Source organism: Rhyacophila brunnea, unplaced genomic scaffold (assembly GCF_057557595.1).
Source record: "Rhyacophila brunnea isolate RB1 unplaced genomic scaffold, BYU_Rbru_1.0 scaffold_10, whole genome shotgun sequence".
NCBI lineage: Eukaryota > Metazoa > Arthropoda > Insecta > Trichoptera > Rhyacophilidae > Rhyacophila > Rhyacophila brunnea.
The window spans coordinates 32,264,511-32,281,429 of record NW_028232752.1 but is presented as its reverse complement, the minus strand read 5'-3'; the positions used below and the strand labels follow the sequence as shown (position 1 = coordinate 32,281,429).

Below are 16,919 nucleotides of genomic sequence, written 5' to 3'. Positions count from 1 at the left end.
CATAATACATAATAAATACAAATTATAAAAATGACTTAATTACAAATAACAACCAAAATAACAAGAAAGTATGACGTGCTTATGTAGATTAAAGTAAAATGATAAATACAATAATTATAAATTTAACCTATTTGAAACGTCCACAAACATGATATAGTTATTATAAAATAAATCAACCTTTACGGTGCCATCAAATAAGTTAATTGCACGATTATTTGCCCATCTTCTCCGAGGGCGGCCCAGGGACCGAGTGCCTATATGGGTTCCATCATAAACATTAATAATAAATATATTTTTTACTCTCCCTAACGTATATTATAAAAAACAAAAGTCCAATGTATAAGTCTGAAGACGTTGCCGTCATGTAATTATTATACCTATATATGATTGTAATATTCCATGCTATACATTTCGATTGGATCAGGGTTCGAAATGAACCGGAGCGTCGTTCCTGTTCCTGAAATCGGTAAAATTATCGCTCCGTCTCGTGGAAAAATATAATTTGACCGTCTGAGCTAGATAAGCCATATAATAGAAGATCTAACATACTTATTTTTATGAAATGCACAAAAAATTGATAACTATGTCTTCTAACTATGCTAACTATGTATTGTTCTTCAGAAAACTGTCATGCGCTCCGGTTCGTAAACTTTTCCATTTCGAGCGCTGGATTGGATCCAAAAATAGGATTATTGACCACGGTAATACCTTGATAACTTTAGACTACAAACCAATGCCTCAAAAACTAGATTTTAAAAAAAAACAAAAATTATAATAATATTAGTAGATCGTGAAAGATTGGTATGTAGATTTTTTATTCAACTATATAAATTTAACTTTGTTATTTTCAGGATGAACCCACTCTCGATTGTTATTTTTTCACGATATATCGATAATAAAGAAAATACATAAATATACAAAGTACTGAATATGGAAACACTGACAATATATTTCTAAATATAATCTCTTTATTTATGTTTTTTAATACACAGAGAGATTAGAGTGGTTATTATTTATGAAAATGTATTTAGAATGCCACACACAACACAAATATGTTTTAGAATCATTTCATGGTGACTCGAAAAATATTATTTATTATCATATTATCAATCTACTTGGGTTCACCTCTCGCAGTATTCGGTGATATAATAGACGGAAGGGAATGTGTCAATGCTTGACTGTCTAGTGACTCTAGTGCGTAATGCTACGTTTAAACGTGTCGAGTTTTATCGTTCAAATGATATTGATAAGTGAGAATCATATTTCAATTAAGTCGATCAATAAGTTGAGATATTTTCTACTTCTAGTCAATATAATAATTGTGAATCATCATTCGAATCGACAATGCATTAAGCATGCGGAGACAAATTATTTCGATTTTATTTCATTTAATTGACTGCCATATTGTGTCACATAAGTGTCTTTATTTTAGTTTCTGAAGTGGTCGAACGAAATGATGTTAACGAAGTAACAACTTCACTTGACGCAATCTTGACTGTGGAAATATTCCCATCAATTTCTTTTTCAATATTCAACATAACGTTGAGCGTGGTATAAGGCACTGGTGTCTCATACAGATGATAATAATATAATATGTAATTTTCTTAAAGACTTTATAATTATTTTACTGCTACTATTATACTACTATTTCACCACAACCATATTATTAACCATGTCATTGGCACCCATTGGGCCTGACGGTCTGTTTTAGTATTAAAAAGTAAAAAAGTTCAGATATATATGTAGATTTAGTAACGTAGAAAATGCGTGACACTATTGGTTTATTCTGTTTATCTAGTGAAAGCTCTTCTTCAAGTTTTATACGTTGCCATCACCCCTGTGGGATATTATTTTCAGACTTATTTTTTCCAGTTTTCAAATTCTCTGAAGCGTATTAAGTACTTTTTTTCAAATTAAACAGAAACTACTTAAACGGGGATGTCTGAGAGTATTTTTTTTTATCTGATTAAAAAGCTCCTTTTAACGCTGCGATATGTTTCCTTTTGCACGCGAGCATCGTAAAACTTTTGTGCCTTGCAGGAGAAAAAAGGGACAAATTAGGACACTTCGCGATAAAAATGTAAACGCGATATCCGACCGGGCGACTTGGATACGTTCCACATTTTAGGTAATGAATGTTGTTGCTATCGTCAAACATTGTATCTAAGTGGCTTGTCTTTAAGAGATAGTATAAAATTAAGCGGATTGTATATTTTTATTAAGGCAATAAAGATTGCATTGTATTAATTTGCGTACGTAAAAGTTATCCATTACTTTAACTAATTAGAAATTTAAAAAATCTACAAATAATAATATATTCTTTAATTAACTATTTTTTTTATTCAACGAATAATTCACAAGATTTAAGAATGTTGATAACACTTCTGAGAAAATTTATTATAACCAATAGAAAAAATCTTTTTGAAAAAGTAAGACACCCCGCAGGAATCGAACCTGCATCTCTTGGGTTTCACGCCCGTGCACATTGACCGCAATGCTAAAGGTGCCGTACTTAATTGCGACAAATTTTAACTTGTGGCTCTTTTCGTGGCGACTTTTTTCAAAAAGATTTTTTCTATTGAGTGTTTTAAAAATTATGTATGTTCAATACTTAGAATATTACATTCTTAAATCTTGTGAATATTACTCGTTGGAAAAAAAATTAAGTTCAAGTAAGTTACAATACAAAATATCTTGGAGTAATGCGTGACGTCGGTTAGTAATCAAAGTAATACCTACTTTGATTTAAAATACAAAAACCGATAGCCAATGTAGCTCAATTTTGAAAATCGCTTCAGAGAGTAGGTATTATGAGAGTTACTAGTTAAAATTTGTCGTAATTAAGTACGGCGCTTTTAGCATTGTCGTCAATGTGCACGGGCGCGAAACCCAAGAGATGCAGGTTCGATTCTATTGGTTATAATACATTTTTTCTAAAATAATTTAAAAATTATGTATTTTCAATAATATATTTACTAATTATATTCGGGGTTCAAAACGAAGTGTAGAAAGCTTCTTTACAAAGGTAAGTTGCTGCAAAATACAAAACTATTTTTATTGATCCGAAAATTTAAACGTATTTAAATTATTTGATCCACGACGATTGAGCTGACATGTCGGTTTATTACGTCATAGAACCAAGGGTGCAAATTTAAGGGAAATAATCACATATTGCATTCCTATGTGTGTTTGGACCCTAAACATATACCTAATAAGTTGAGCAAGTAGTTAACATCCATTTCTTTTATATTTTTTTATTTTTTATCGTGCATGTAAATAAAATTCACATCGAATCGTAGAGCTGATTAAAAAAGAAGATTATTTTGATATTTTATACACATACAGACGTTTATTAGTACTTTTAGAACCTTCATTGCTTCCTATATTTCACGTTAACCCCATTTCGAACATTCTTCCTCTGTTCCTCAATTCATGTTTTAAATTAAACTGTTTTATAATTTTTTTAGGTGGTTGGATATTGTTATTACTTATTAGAATGAAAAAAATCACAGTTTAATTTAAATATATTTTTCTAGTATTTTAGAAAAAAAAATCATTAAAAAATTTATTGCAGGCATATTAACACTGATAGGTATTAATGAGTCTGGAGATGGATCGATTGAAAATAAAGCAAAGTTTAAGTATCCCAATTGAACTAAAAAGGGTAGCTCAGTATGACTTCTTTTATTGTCTTCTGTATAAAAAAAAATAGCATCATGAAATATTTGATGTTCTCATCATTTATGACTCACGACATTAGCATAAGTTTTATGGGTAACTGTTTCTTATAATCTTATTGTATACAAACATTAATAATAGTAATATTATTAATATACTTAAGTAATATTGTATCTTATTGATATTAATAATTATTAATTAATTTTTATAATTATATGTATTTCTGAAGATCTCAAAATCATTCAATACTTTTGAATATCGCTGTTCTACAATATGATACGAGGGTGGGTCAATAAGTCCTTAGAAAAGCCGACAAGTGGCGCGACTAGTAATGTAAGCGGTTTGTTTTCATGCAGCGGCACTACCGATTCAGTATGCTGCGAAGTTTCAATCAGATTGGTCGGGTTGTTGTGTGTTTTTCGTACATTTTAAAAAAAAATTTGCTTGTGGAAAATGGAAAAATGGAAAATGGAGAAAATTGAGTTTAGAGCAGTTATTAAACATTTTAATATAAAAGGGTTAACAGCAAAGGAAATAAAAAATGAGTTGGATTTAGTTCACGGCATATCTGCTCCTTCACTTGCAACTATTTATAACTGGTTAAATGAATTTAAACGTGGTCGTACATCAACGAAGGATGAACCACGCTCAGGACGTTCTGTAGAGGTGACTACACCAGAAATGATCAATAAAATCCACGATATGGTGTTAAGTGACCAAAGATTAAAGTTGAGTGAGATAATTGAGGTTACAGGGATCTCAAAAGGTAGCGCCATTTCTATTTTACATGACAAATTGGGCATGAAAAAAAATTCTGCAAGATGGGTGCCGCGTTTGCTCACAGTCGACAATAAACGCAATAGGGTGGTGGCCTCTAAAGCCCTGTTGTCGCTCATGCAACGCAATCCGGATAAATTTTTTCGTCGCTTTGTGACTGTAGATGAAACATGGATACACCACTATACTCCCGAGACGAAAGAACAGTCAAAGCAGTGGATTGCGGAAGGCGAACCATGTCCAAAGAAGGCGAAAACCGTAAAATCAGCTGGTAAGGTTATGGCTACTGTATTTTGGGATGCACGTGGAATTATTTTCGTTGACTATTTGGAAAAAGGAAAAACAATAACAGGGGATTATTATGCATCTTTATTGGACCAGCTAAAAAACGAAATTGAAGAAAAACGGCCTCATTTAAACAGGAAAAAAATCCTCTTTCATCAGGACAATGCCCGTGTTCACACATGTTTACGATCAATGGCTAAAATTGAAGAATTGAAGTTCGAATTGGTCGACCACCCACCGTATTCGCCAGATTTAGCCCCCAGTGACTTTTTCCTTTTCCCAAACTTAAAAAAATGGCTAAGTGGACAACGTTTTTTTTTCAAATGAAGAAGTCATCGATCGGACAAATGCTTATTTTGAGGACCTTCCGAAAACTTATTTTTCTGACGGTTTAAAAAAAATTGAGAAACGTCTAACCAAGTGTATTGAGCTCCAAGGAGATTATGTTGAGAAATAAAAAAAAAATACAAAAATAAAAACTGTTTTAATGCTTTTTTCTAAGGAATTATTGACCCACCCTCGTATATACACTAGTGACTAAATGAATACAAAGTCAAATTGAAAATTAAATGTAATTACAATAATATAATATTATATAGCTATGATTATAAACATATAAGTAATATTAATTAGACAATGTTCTTCCTTGTCACTTGAGTAATTATCTGAAAGCCATGTTAACAATTAAACATTTTGATATATACCTCTTTTGGTTCGCCGGTTTTACGAATAAATAATTTATGTTTAACAAAGTCGTTTGTTTCAAACATTTCCGTAAACTAAAACCCCTTCACGATTCATGTTAACAGCCGACCTTGGAGGATTATAGTTGTTATTAATAAATAATTATTGCAATAAGTGTAAGAAATCTTGTAAAATCGGGCATACCAACATGACGTATTTGCATAATTGGAAATGCCCAACCATTTTCCGTATTTAATAGTACATAATATTATAATACTATGAAGTTACTAAGGTCCTAACCACTTATATTCGTATACTATTAGTGGGTTTCAAAAGTTAGAGGTCAATATATTATATTGTATATACACATTTAATATGAACTTACATATATTTTATGTCCACAATGAACGAGCGGTTTAATATAAAATATAAAATAGCAAGTTTTGAATTATATGTATATTTGGACCCATAATATGAACCTGATAGTGGTGGCTAACATCCATTTTTCGTGAAAAATTTGATAAAACTTCCACAACGTGGCGACCGATATTATGATTTCTTGGGATCAAACATCATGATTTAATAATATGTGACTCAAATATGAATACTTTTTGGATTCCTGGTGAGGTAACAACATTTTTAAGTGATTGTTTTAATTTAATACCACACTACTGTCATGAAGCATCATGGCCTGTTGTAGTGCTAAAACATAATTATATTATATATGCTGTCAATTAATTAATATAAATGGATATTGGTGATAGAGCACTTTAAAATATAATAATGGTTAAGAAATATGTAAAGGCACTTTTATAGTGGACTGTAATTTTTGTATGGTTGTGATGGTGGATGTGGATGCTGGGAGGAGGCGATTACATGGCAGTTAGTACAGGCACTAACTTTATTGATGTTTAGCCGTCTAGCTGAAGCTGGTTCCTGCTAACCACTATGTAATACCTGAACAACTCGTTTGAAAGTAATTATAAATAATGTAATTATTTTTGTGATCGGAATTTTATTTTATTTATACATAATCACAATTCTTAATTTTTTATAATTTGTATTCATACATATTATAATATATAATAGATCATATTGAATATTATAACCAAGCTGTCGTCTTTCAAATTTTCAACATACAGAATAATAATCCTCTTTTAGCTACCAAGTATACTCGAATCGCCATAATCGGCAATGATAAAATAATGCCAAAATAATATACATATTATATGAAAAAGTAAAATGGTGTCTTTAACTGACAGTATATTATTATTATTTATTTTAAATACCTACATTTCTAATTAATAATTTCTAGTTACGTCTTTTTGCTTGGTATTTTCGTTGTAGGTAGCTCATTCGGCATTTTCGCGGAATCAAATTAATCTTATCTTTTATTCAATAGGTATTATAATATTTGCTTCGTTTCCCAGAAACGTTTTCCTTAAAACTCTGTTTGGTAAAATCAAAACCGGTGGACTGATTACTTTGATCCTGTGAATTCTCTCAGAGAAAACAAATTCCGGTAGATGAATTCCTTTTGATAGTTGTACCATGAATGTAATAATTAAATACCTATTACAATACAGATACGTCGTACAATTTTTCGCCACAACGTCAGACATATTATATAATAACGCACCGTATAAAGGCTGAAAACGATTTGGATTATCAAAGTGAACATTGAAAAATATGTATGATTTGTAGGAAATATGTATATGTCATTAAATTCTGTGTCTTTTCTCATCCTGAGAATCAACATTTTATGCTCACATAATTACATTAATTACTACAAGAATAAATAGTATTCTAAGCATCGTCATTCTTTTATTGAATGAGAAAAAATGAACCGTGAGATGATAATAATATCTGACAATAGTGATCGACAGCCAGTGGCACGTGTACCCAATGTGACCCTTAAATGATTTAATACTCACATGCGGTCTACATGTTCAATAATTATTTCAATAATATTTCTATATGAATAAAATAATTGATAAAAAATATTAAATGTTGTTGCAGTCGGATGGAAAATACAAAAATACACCGTCGTTTGGATTATTGAAGATTTACAAACCGGATATTTAACAATATTTATGTAAGTATAACAAAAAAGCAGTGCAACATACATGTTTTTGAAACCCTTTCAATGCAGATATCAAACCAACGTCAAATATAACATTTAAATTAATTACAATACATTTGAGGACAAACACAATAACTATTGTGATATATTTTTTAAATAATTTAGTACCACAGTAATACATTTTCCAATGGAAAAATCAACGACCACCTACACGTTTAAATGTGTCACTACATTTCAAAATCAGCCAAGTCCACCTTTATGTATTTTCGACTTTTTTGTGAATTGCTGAAGAATTACTGCTTTATAACATTTCTGCATTATCAAAATATGGAATTTATTAATTTTAAATATTCTGTACTCGAAATAATATAAACTTTCACCCTTGTGACTGTGTATTTGAGAAAACAAAAAGCTGTTTTTCTCCTATTCATCTATTGTGGACTTGGCTGATTTTGAAATCTACCGACACAAATTCATTTGAATATGCATTACGCAGGTTTTAAACAAAATTTAATATAAATTATACATACAAATTTGTGTAAATATAAGTCAAAAAGTCACAAAACTTACAATTATCAGGGAGCTTCGAGAGGTTAACTAATATATTTTTTTTCATACAGTTTCATTGTTATATAATATCATATTATTTGGTTCATATATTGTTATACACACCCATGTGTCTCTGTATTTTTAACATTAAAAGTATAATAAAAAAAACACTTACTGTCCTATTATAAAAACTAAATGTCGAATACGGTACATACGTCTAAAAAGGTTTTCGAACAATGGTTTACACTACAATAACATATACATATATAATTATCAAAAAAAATATTTACGTATAAGAGGGAAAATAAATAATTTGATGATATTATAATTTGTTTTATTTTATGTACGTAAGTTAATTACAATTAGGAAACCATTAATAGGTAAGTTCTTTTAACAAAAATAGCAGCTTTGCAAACCATAAATCTCTCAAAATCCTTCTTGTATTCCCAAACTTTGACAATTTTTAAATAACAAGAGAGAGAACAGAAAAAGGATTTTTTCGCTTGGGTCTCGTATTTAAAAGGGAAACCCGTTTTTTGTTTCGTTTCGTGATTTCTTGGAAAAACTGGCTCTGGGCTATGTCCGAAAAAAACTGAGAAAACTTTTCGTTAGGGGAGCTCGTGTCGTTTTCCGTAATTAATTAAAGCCTCTGGCCTTTCATTTAGAATGACAGAAAGATAAACAGACAAATCTGAACGTCTATACAGTACAAAAGAGATATTATTGCCACAGATTTCGGTGAGATTGACTTAGCGTGGGGTTTTCTTGGCACAAAACAGGTAATACTAATTAATTTACTGCCTTTTAACTTTAGACGCCCGAGTAAATAAAATACTGGCATGTTGAAAATTTGAATTTAAATCTGATTAAAACAATTTAAATATTTTTTTAAGTTGAATTGGTGTGTGGGTTTTAATTCGGATGTGGATTTTTAATCGTTTTCTCTCTTATAATCTGATTAATAATACTAGTTGCAAGGAAAACGAGTTTCTAAACTCTAATCTTATGAAGAAAATATCAGATATATTCAAATATCAGTTAATTTAAATAGTTATATTTAAAGTTGGCATTGATGGCCAACTTAGGTATAATAATATATAACTATACATTATTTGAAACAGTCTCAAATAATATAAACCAATGTTAAAATCTATGAAAATTTCATGGACTGAGGAGGATTTGTATTCACATAATCGCATGCTTTGAAATCGGGCACTCATATTATGTAAATTAGATTCCTAATAAGATATGTACATTACAGTTGTATTACAACTCATTAAATGGTCACATATTTATCACTGCAGCCTGTCGCACCCATCCATCAGTGGTTATCACGTTTTCATGGTCTAGCTATCATAAATGTAGTACCGTTGGTGTCCATTTGTTTCGTTCCCGCCATACTGTGGTATTTTTTAGACATGCTGTATAGCAATATTAAAGGGAAAAAAATCTTTTAACATCACCACAGCGTAAATAATAATATTCTAATAGCCGAAAAATGTGATTTTTACACACGTCCAAATTAAATATTTTCAACAATGAATATTAAATATTTTATAAATCAAGAGTGTTTTGTTCAGTTTTAAATAATACATAATTTAAGTCAACTAAAATAAAAACATACCATAGACAAATTAATGTAGTTTAAAAATGTAATATATAAAATATAATTTTCATATACGATATTACACATTGATTTTGCCTTTAGCTTGGCCAATTATGAGTGTCGAGTTTAATGTGTTCATTTTTGTTCAATTGTGATTTTATAACGTGATATGTGTAGTACTCGGATTTTAAGCGAAATCCCGTTGAAAGGTTTAGGAAACATACATATATTACCTATAAATATTATATACACCAAGTGAAGTTCATAATATATGATTAGTAAAAATAGTTTCTTTTAGAAAATTTATCGGAGAATTTCCATTTTGCGACCCTCACATACTTTGTCTAGATTGGCCTTTGTAAATTTTTACCATTTCATGGTTAGTTTAAAAGTAAGTGTATACACTGCCTAAATATATCAAAGGTTTATCGAAAGTTTTAAATTTTGAAAATTGACATTGTTTTATTTGTTTTCAAAAGAATATTTTTGAATTATTTTTTATAGATCCCTCTGTACTTCTTCAAGTCTTTACTAGTGCTGAGAAAGTTTGGATATTTATATCAAAAGTTAAATACAGTATATTCCCAATAAAGACTTCTTTCCAATAGTGAATGAGGTTATTATTAAATCAAACTGTTATTGAAAAGTAATAAATAAATCGTAAGATATCCAATTATGAATTATTAAAGTATCTACACAGTGTTTTAACCCTTCAGATGTTCTTTGCTGTACCTACGTATCTTTTTAAAAGTTAAATGAGTTTAAAGATTAAATCTATAATATAATATAATAATCTAAACGCATTAGTTAGTACCCATGAAAAAGTAGTATTTTGAATAGCAAATATATGAGACAATTAATAGACGCAAATTAATTAAATTAATATAATTTTATTATATTTCGCCGGAATCTATTCATTGCTGAATAAAAGCCTGCCTAGATCATTCCACCCTAATTGGTATCTAGATCCTCGTTGAAATATGCATACTGACCTGACAAGTATGAAGGTGGTCCTGTGATGGGCAGTACTGTTTTACTGTATATTTTATCTAACTCCAACTTCTACTCGCCGAATTTTCATATTGAATCTAATAAAATTGGAGACCGTATAGTGTATGGCCATCTCTTTCTGATAAGAAAACTCACGGTGAACTGTGTCACGGTGAAATGTTTTACGTACAACCTTTGCAAAGACATCGTCTACAAAACGCAAGTGACTGAGATATTCGCCGTTAATAGAAAATCCTTTTCTCACTTAAGTTTCCTGAACAGATCTCATAAAGTAGCGATGAATGGTTTAGATAAGATAGTGTCACCTTGCCGGACACCTTTGGTACCTAATAAGAAACCTGCAAAGTGGCTAATAAAGTTTTGGAATTGCTATTAAGTATATTACTTTTAAGTTATAATAATATATTAAGAATGTTGGTTGGGAATAGTAAAATAATGGAAAACAAATATTAAGTAAAAATTCCATCAGAAAAATCGTTTGTAAAGTGAATAATAATAATGAATATACTTTTTTTTCACGTGAAATTTTTCATTTGGACAATTTATAAAATCTCAATTTTAAAGCTCTCTCGTGGCTACATATTACCCGCGCTGCTAAACAAATTTGCAATGGGTTTTTAAAACACCTGAAACTTTTGCCGAGTATCTTTTTGAAGGAAAGAAAAAAACCCATGCACGTTCGTGTTCATAAATCCTGCTTAAAAAACTTTTTTCGTATCGCATCTTACTTAGGAGAATATTTTAGTATTGCGGTGAAAAATGCATGTAGTACGTTCTTCTTGCGATACTTAGTAAAGCACCTTATGGTAATATACGATCCATTTTCTCAGTAGCGTTTCAGTGGCCATCAATTATTTACATTATACAGGTACTTTCAAAAATATAGATTCTCGTACACTGCAACACTGCGAACAAATTTCTAAAAATTAAAATATTTTTCCTTCCGATAAAATCAGCATTATCATTTGCTTAGAATAGATCAATCCACTGCTAGATGTAGAATTTTTCAATATATTTTTATTATAAATCAAAAGGCTGTTCCGTAGATCCACTGAAATGTCCATAGCCGTAATATTATAATAGTATAACTACATACTGTATATAACCATAGTTATTACGCGAAAAATGAAGAACATAAAATGAAGAGTAGAGGTAAAGGTAGAGGTAAGAGGTAGAGGTAGAGGTAGAGTAAATATTACTCGGCCGCTAAATACAATCTACAGAGTGTATACGGCGAGCTACGGGATGCTGGTTTGACCTGGAACGAAGCAAAATGACTGGCGAGCGACAGAGATTCTTGGAGACGCCGCATGGTGTCCATATGCTCCAGTTAAGGGGCAGATATGGCCAAAGAAGAGGTAAAGCATATAATATTATATCACATGTTTGTTTTTTTAACCTCGCAATGGAGTCTCGTAGATCGAACCGAGTACTACAAGACGGTATTTTAATTTTGACATTAACAATGATAGAGCATTGAAAATTATTATACTGGCTAAAAACAATAAATGTCTATTTCTTTCAGGCTAAAAACATGTATTGTTTATGGTCTATAACTTGTGGTATTACAATATAGTAACTGATCCAGAACAATGAAAAAAATGTAGAAATATTTACCACAAGAACATAGGGATTATATATTATAACATTATAAAAATGCACCATGATCTCGAGAATCTAGTCAAATGGCTAACCTATTAGTTAATATTTTTTTAAATATCGGAAATACTACAATGAGCTGCCATTTTGAAAAAACGCCAGAGACGACGGAACACCGCAGATCATGACTAGATTACAAAGATCATACTACAGCGGAATCATCTTGAGGCAGGCCGCGAAAGTGGTGGATTGCATATGTGGAGGAACACTGGAATCTGGAGAAGATTGGCAAGGGACAAGAGTCAGTGAATGACATAATTTATAGGGGATACCAAATCTCGCAATGGGATATAGCGCAAGAATAAGAAGGTGTTTTCAATTATTTTTAATTTATTTTTAAAATATACATTCATTGGAAACGTTAAAATTTTAGATTTTCATTTAATAATTAATATTGTTTATTAACTTTTGGCATAATGATATATATAATTATACATTAGTAATAATGATAGAAAGTCTTAATATAATCTGTTTTTTTGCAAAGTAAAATAAAAGTACACCTTTCTATTCAGTTTTTTTATTCACCACATAAAGACTAGTTTTATTTTGTAGTTGTATAATTCAAAAGAATTGTGTGGAAACTACATTTCTAAATAAAGCTTTTATTATTTTCTTCCGTTGAGGTTTTCTCGAACAAAAACTTGTTAATTTCTCCTACTCCTCTTAAATAAATCCTCTTCCACCTCTTCGGGTATATTATAAGTATGTATTGTCTAGCTGGCGTTATCTCGCAGGTTAATTAGACTTTGCAGGTACTATACCGGTGCAAACATGATCTGTGTTGCAATTTGTAAACTGAATCTGGAAATTTATGCTGCATATTATCTAAGTAGTTATTTACGTTGGGGCTATCTTTCGTTATTAATTCAATAACGTAGGTAACGTGATACCTTGAAAACAACAGTTTTTATTACAATTTAATTAGACGATAATAATAAAATACGATAGTAAAAACTTACTAAAATAATCGATTTTACTTTATGGCATATAATAATAAAATATAAAACAAGAACACTTGATTAATTGTCTTCCAACCACTCATTTTCCACACTTATCACGCTCAATATATCATGACACAACAATCCTAAGACACCATTCACAAACACAAATGTTATCAGAATGTCGCAAAAGAAACTTTAAATTATTCTAGTTGAAGTGCATACATCAAGCAGGTTTCAAAACTGACAAACTTTAGATCCGACGTAGGATCTAACTGCTTTTTGAATCTCTGGATTGGTGTTGTACATAGTAACCATCTGTTAATTAATTGTTAATCCTGTGGCAGTAATTTCTGTTTTTCACAGCAACATATTTTGCAACTTAACTTTTCAAGTGAGCGCGGTATCATTGCAAAAGTCATATTATATGAAAAAAGCCTATTCGATAGTATACTTTAGATAATTTTCTAAATAGGTACTATAAATTTACGCCATTATACAGTTTGGTTACCCTTTTTAGATTTAAAAGTATTTCTATTGTAATACACCATAAATAGTTAATACATCTGAAATAATTAAAAGAATTGTCATTACTGATTTTTTTTATTTAAATCAGGGTTATTAGGTATAATCTTCTTCTTCTTTTTTCTTTCGACCATGTCCGATTCTAGTAGAATCATATGATCATTCACAGAGTGGAGGTTTGTATTAACAGATTTTTTTTTCTTCTTATTAATGAGATTTTATTATTATTTTTAATATGTAAATTGGACAGGCCCAGAATTTAAATCTGTGACCCTCGACATTATAAGCCGATCCGTTAACCACTCGGCCATTGTGGGTAAAATCAACAACGATAAATAATAATAAACACATCATAACAAATATATCGCCTTTGGCAGCACGTATATTTTCCAATATGAAGCACACTAAGAGAAAAAAATGACTTACAATTTTATACAAACATATTGAAAATTCAGTAAAATAATAACAACCAGTCAAATACTCTATAAATATATATAAAACAAAATAATATATAAAACAGTTTTATTAATTTAAATATAAACATTAATCTTATGCTGTCCAAGACAGTTTTTATTTACTCCATATGGTTCAGAGAAACCAAAAGATTAAACATATTATATGATTTAAATGTTTTGAATATTTTGAATGTTTGGCTGTATAATATTATGGTCTTGTCAAAAAGTACCTAGATGTTAGTTTATAAAGCTACGAGATCAAATACATGTACCCGTTTTAGAACATTGCCTCTTTTACCTGATATATGTATCTACATTATAGTTTACTCACATTTACTTGTGATCGATAACCTACGTACAAGGAAACTACGATACACTTTGAGTTAGTGAATAGTTAACGTTGAACACCACTGCTCTGCACTACACGCTAATATTTCATTCAGGATAAACTATCTGCGACACCATAGTCCTTGTGTCTAAGTAAGATCTCTGTATCATCTACCTATGTACACATTTGGTATCTCTTTACGATCGTGATTCAATTACGTATTTATACTACATGTATAAACCTATAATGTTGTTATGATATAATTGGATTGAAAATTTTTATATTTTACTAACAACAATATAATAATATAAGGCCAGAAATATGACCAGATAAGAGTTTATTTTCAGCATAGATGTTGTAACCATGGTTAAATGTAAATTCTACGTAAAGCATTTCACCGTGGCACAGTTTGCCGTGAGATTTTTTATCAGAAAATGCAATTTTATTGTCCTGTTCCTGTTTTCTTGTGAAGTGTAAATCGATAAGAACTGTGTTTTATTTAGTCATGAATTTCATGTCAGTACTATACGACCCAAAGAGGTTGGATAGTCTTTAATATACGGTTATATATTTCCGATACAAAATGTCACGATGAAGTGTGTTACGGCGAACTGCATATGTTACCATCCGGTCAATAAGCGTCACCAATAATAGGTTACCGAATATTTTGACTCCATAGAGTATAAGCTTTAAATGCCATAAAAACTAGGACAGGGTATCCTGAGATGATTGGGTAAAAAATAAATCGTCAAATGGCTTCTTAATATTGTAGATGTGAAGCATAATTAATCACGTATATAAGAGAACAAATATGCAGGAAATATTGACATGAAATTTAGATGAACGTCACAGATATGTATAGCGCGTATGTCATTCTTATAAAAAAAACTCAGAATAGATAAAAGATTACGGCTATTAATAAGCCGCCATATTGTTTTAATTAAAATCCGCCAAGCAACCAAGATAAATTTTGCTCTAGCTACTAAATAAATAACATAAAAACGGTTTTAAAAACGCCATCAAGTATTTTGATTTTACGTTTTATAAGACTTCGTATTGAAACTTTTTGCTAACTACATACAATAATAAGTTAATTAATTTTATGTATGTAATATAATATATCGTAGATATTCGATGCACACACTGTATAAGGACCAAGGTTGTATTCGATTGTTTAAAAAAACATTTTTTTACCTGATGTTTGGTATTGAATGGTTGCATGTAAATTGTACGTTATTTTTCGTCATAGACAGTAATGTTCCGATTTTATTAGAATAAATAAGAACATTAACTTAATTTTGATTAGTGTCATTGTTATATCATATATATTTGAAAGGTATGATTTGATACTTACGAGCACCTACCAAAATTATAAATAAATAACTATACACGATATTATGATTGTAGTTCTAATTTACTTACCTACCTATTTAATTTTGTATTCTTACTGTTTTATTAAGTACATAATATTTCGTAAGTGATTTATTTATAAATCTATTTCCAAAACAATATTTTACGATTAAAGGCGATACGACTAACTACACATGTACAAATTTCTATATAGAGTATTGAATGATATTGAAAAATGTCATATGTCTATAAAAATGTCATGTCAGTATAAAATGTGAATATTTTCTTACCTAAATGGAGCCTCCTGGGAGTCTGAAAGAGCTGACATGCGGCTATTCTTTATTCTGAAACAAAATAACGTAAATAAATTAGTAATTAATATATTTAAAAATATATATTATAAGTACTACTATTAGATAATAAAAAATATACGGTTCTGTTTTTTTGGATTCATTCAATTTATTATACTTTTACAAAATATAAAGTATACGAAATAAATCACAAACAGAATTTGATCAATACCCAATGCTATTTTTTACAAGACATGACAATTAGCTACTCACCTCCTGACCTCATAGATAACTAATTGTTTAAAATTCATTTCTTACTTAATTTAAAAAAAACTTGTATATTAATAATAATATAAAGACTAGCTGAGCCAGCTGGCTCTCGCCAGTCTGTCTCGCTAGGTCTTGCAGACGGCTTGGCGGTATTGTATATTAATATAATTGTGAAGTATGCATAAACGGCGCCATAGTTTTCCCTTCGGGATGGATTTTCATTTACGTCAGACATTTTGACATTTCGCTGATTTGTCAGTTTTACAATTTGCATCTCGTCACTGCCAATACAAATTTGGAGTCATATGCGTAGTCTATTCTGGAGTCAGGCCTTCACAATATCACCTGACACCACTTCAGGCTGCTAGGCCTGCTATAGCAGTGGATTGATCCTGGTTGATAATGATTTAAATAATATGTATAACACCAAT

General features: G+C 30.3%; 1 protein-coding gene across 1 annotated transcript in view; it reads right to left on the bottom strand.

Moving 5' to 3' along the window:
* The window catches only part of Csgalnact (Chondroitin sulfate N-acetylgalactosaminyltransferase), a 294,143-nt gene that overhangs the window by 167,991 nt on the left and 109,233 nt on the right, over positions 1 to 16,919 (bottom strand). The window contains exon 3 of the mRNA XM_085948893.1: positions 16,219 to 16,272. Coding sequence (XP_085805019.1) covers positions 16,219 to 16,256 — 38 coding nt within the window. The 5' untranslated portion in view covers positions 16,257 to 16,272. The remainder of the gene's footprint in view (positions 1 to 16,218; positions 16,273 to 16,919) is intronic.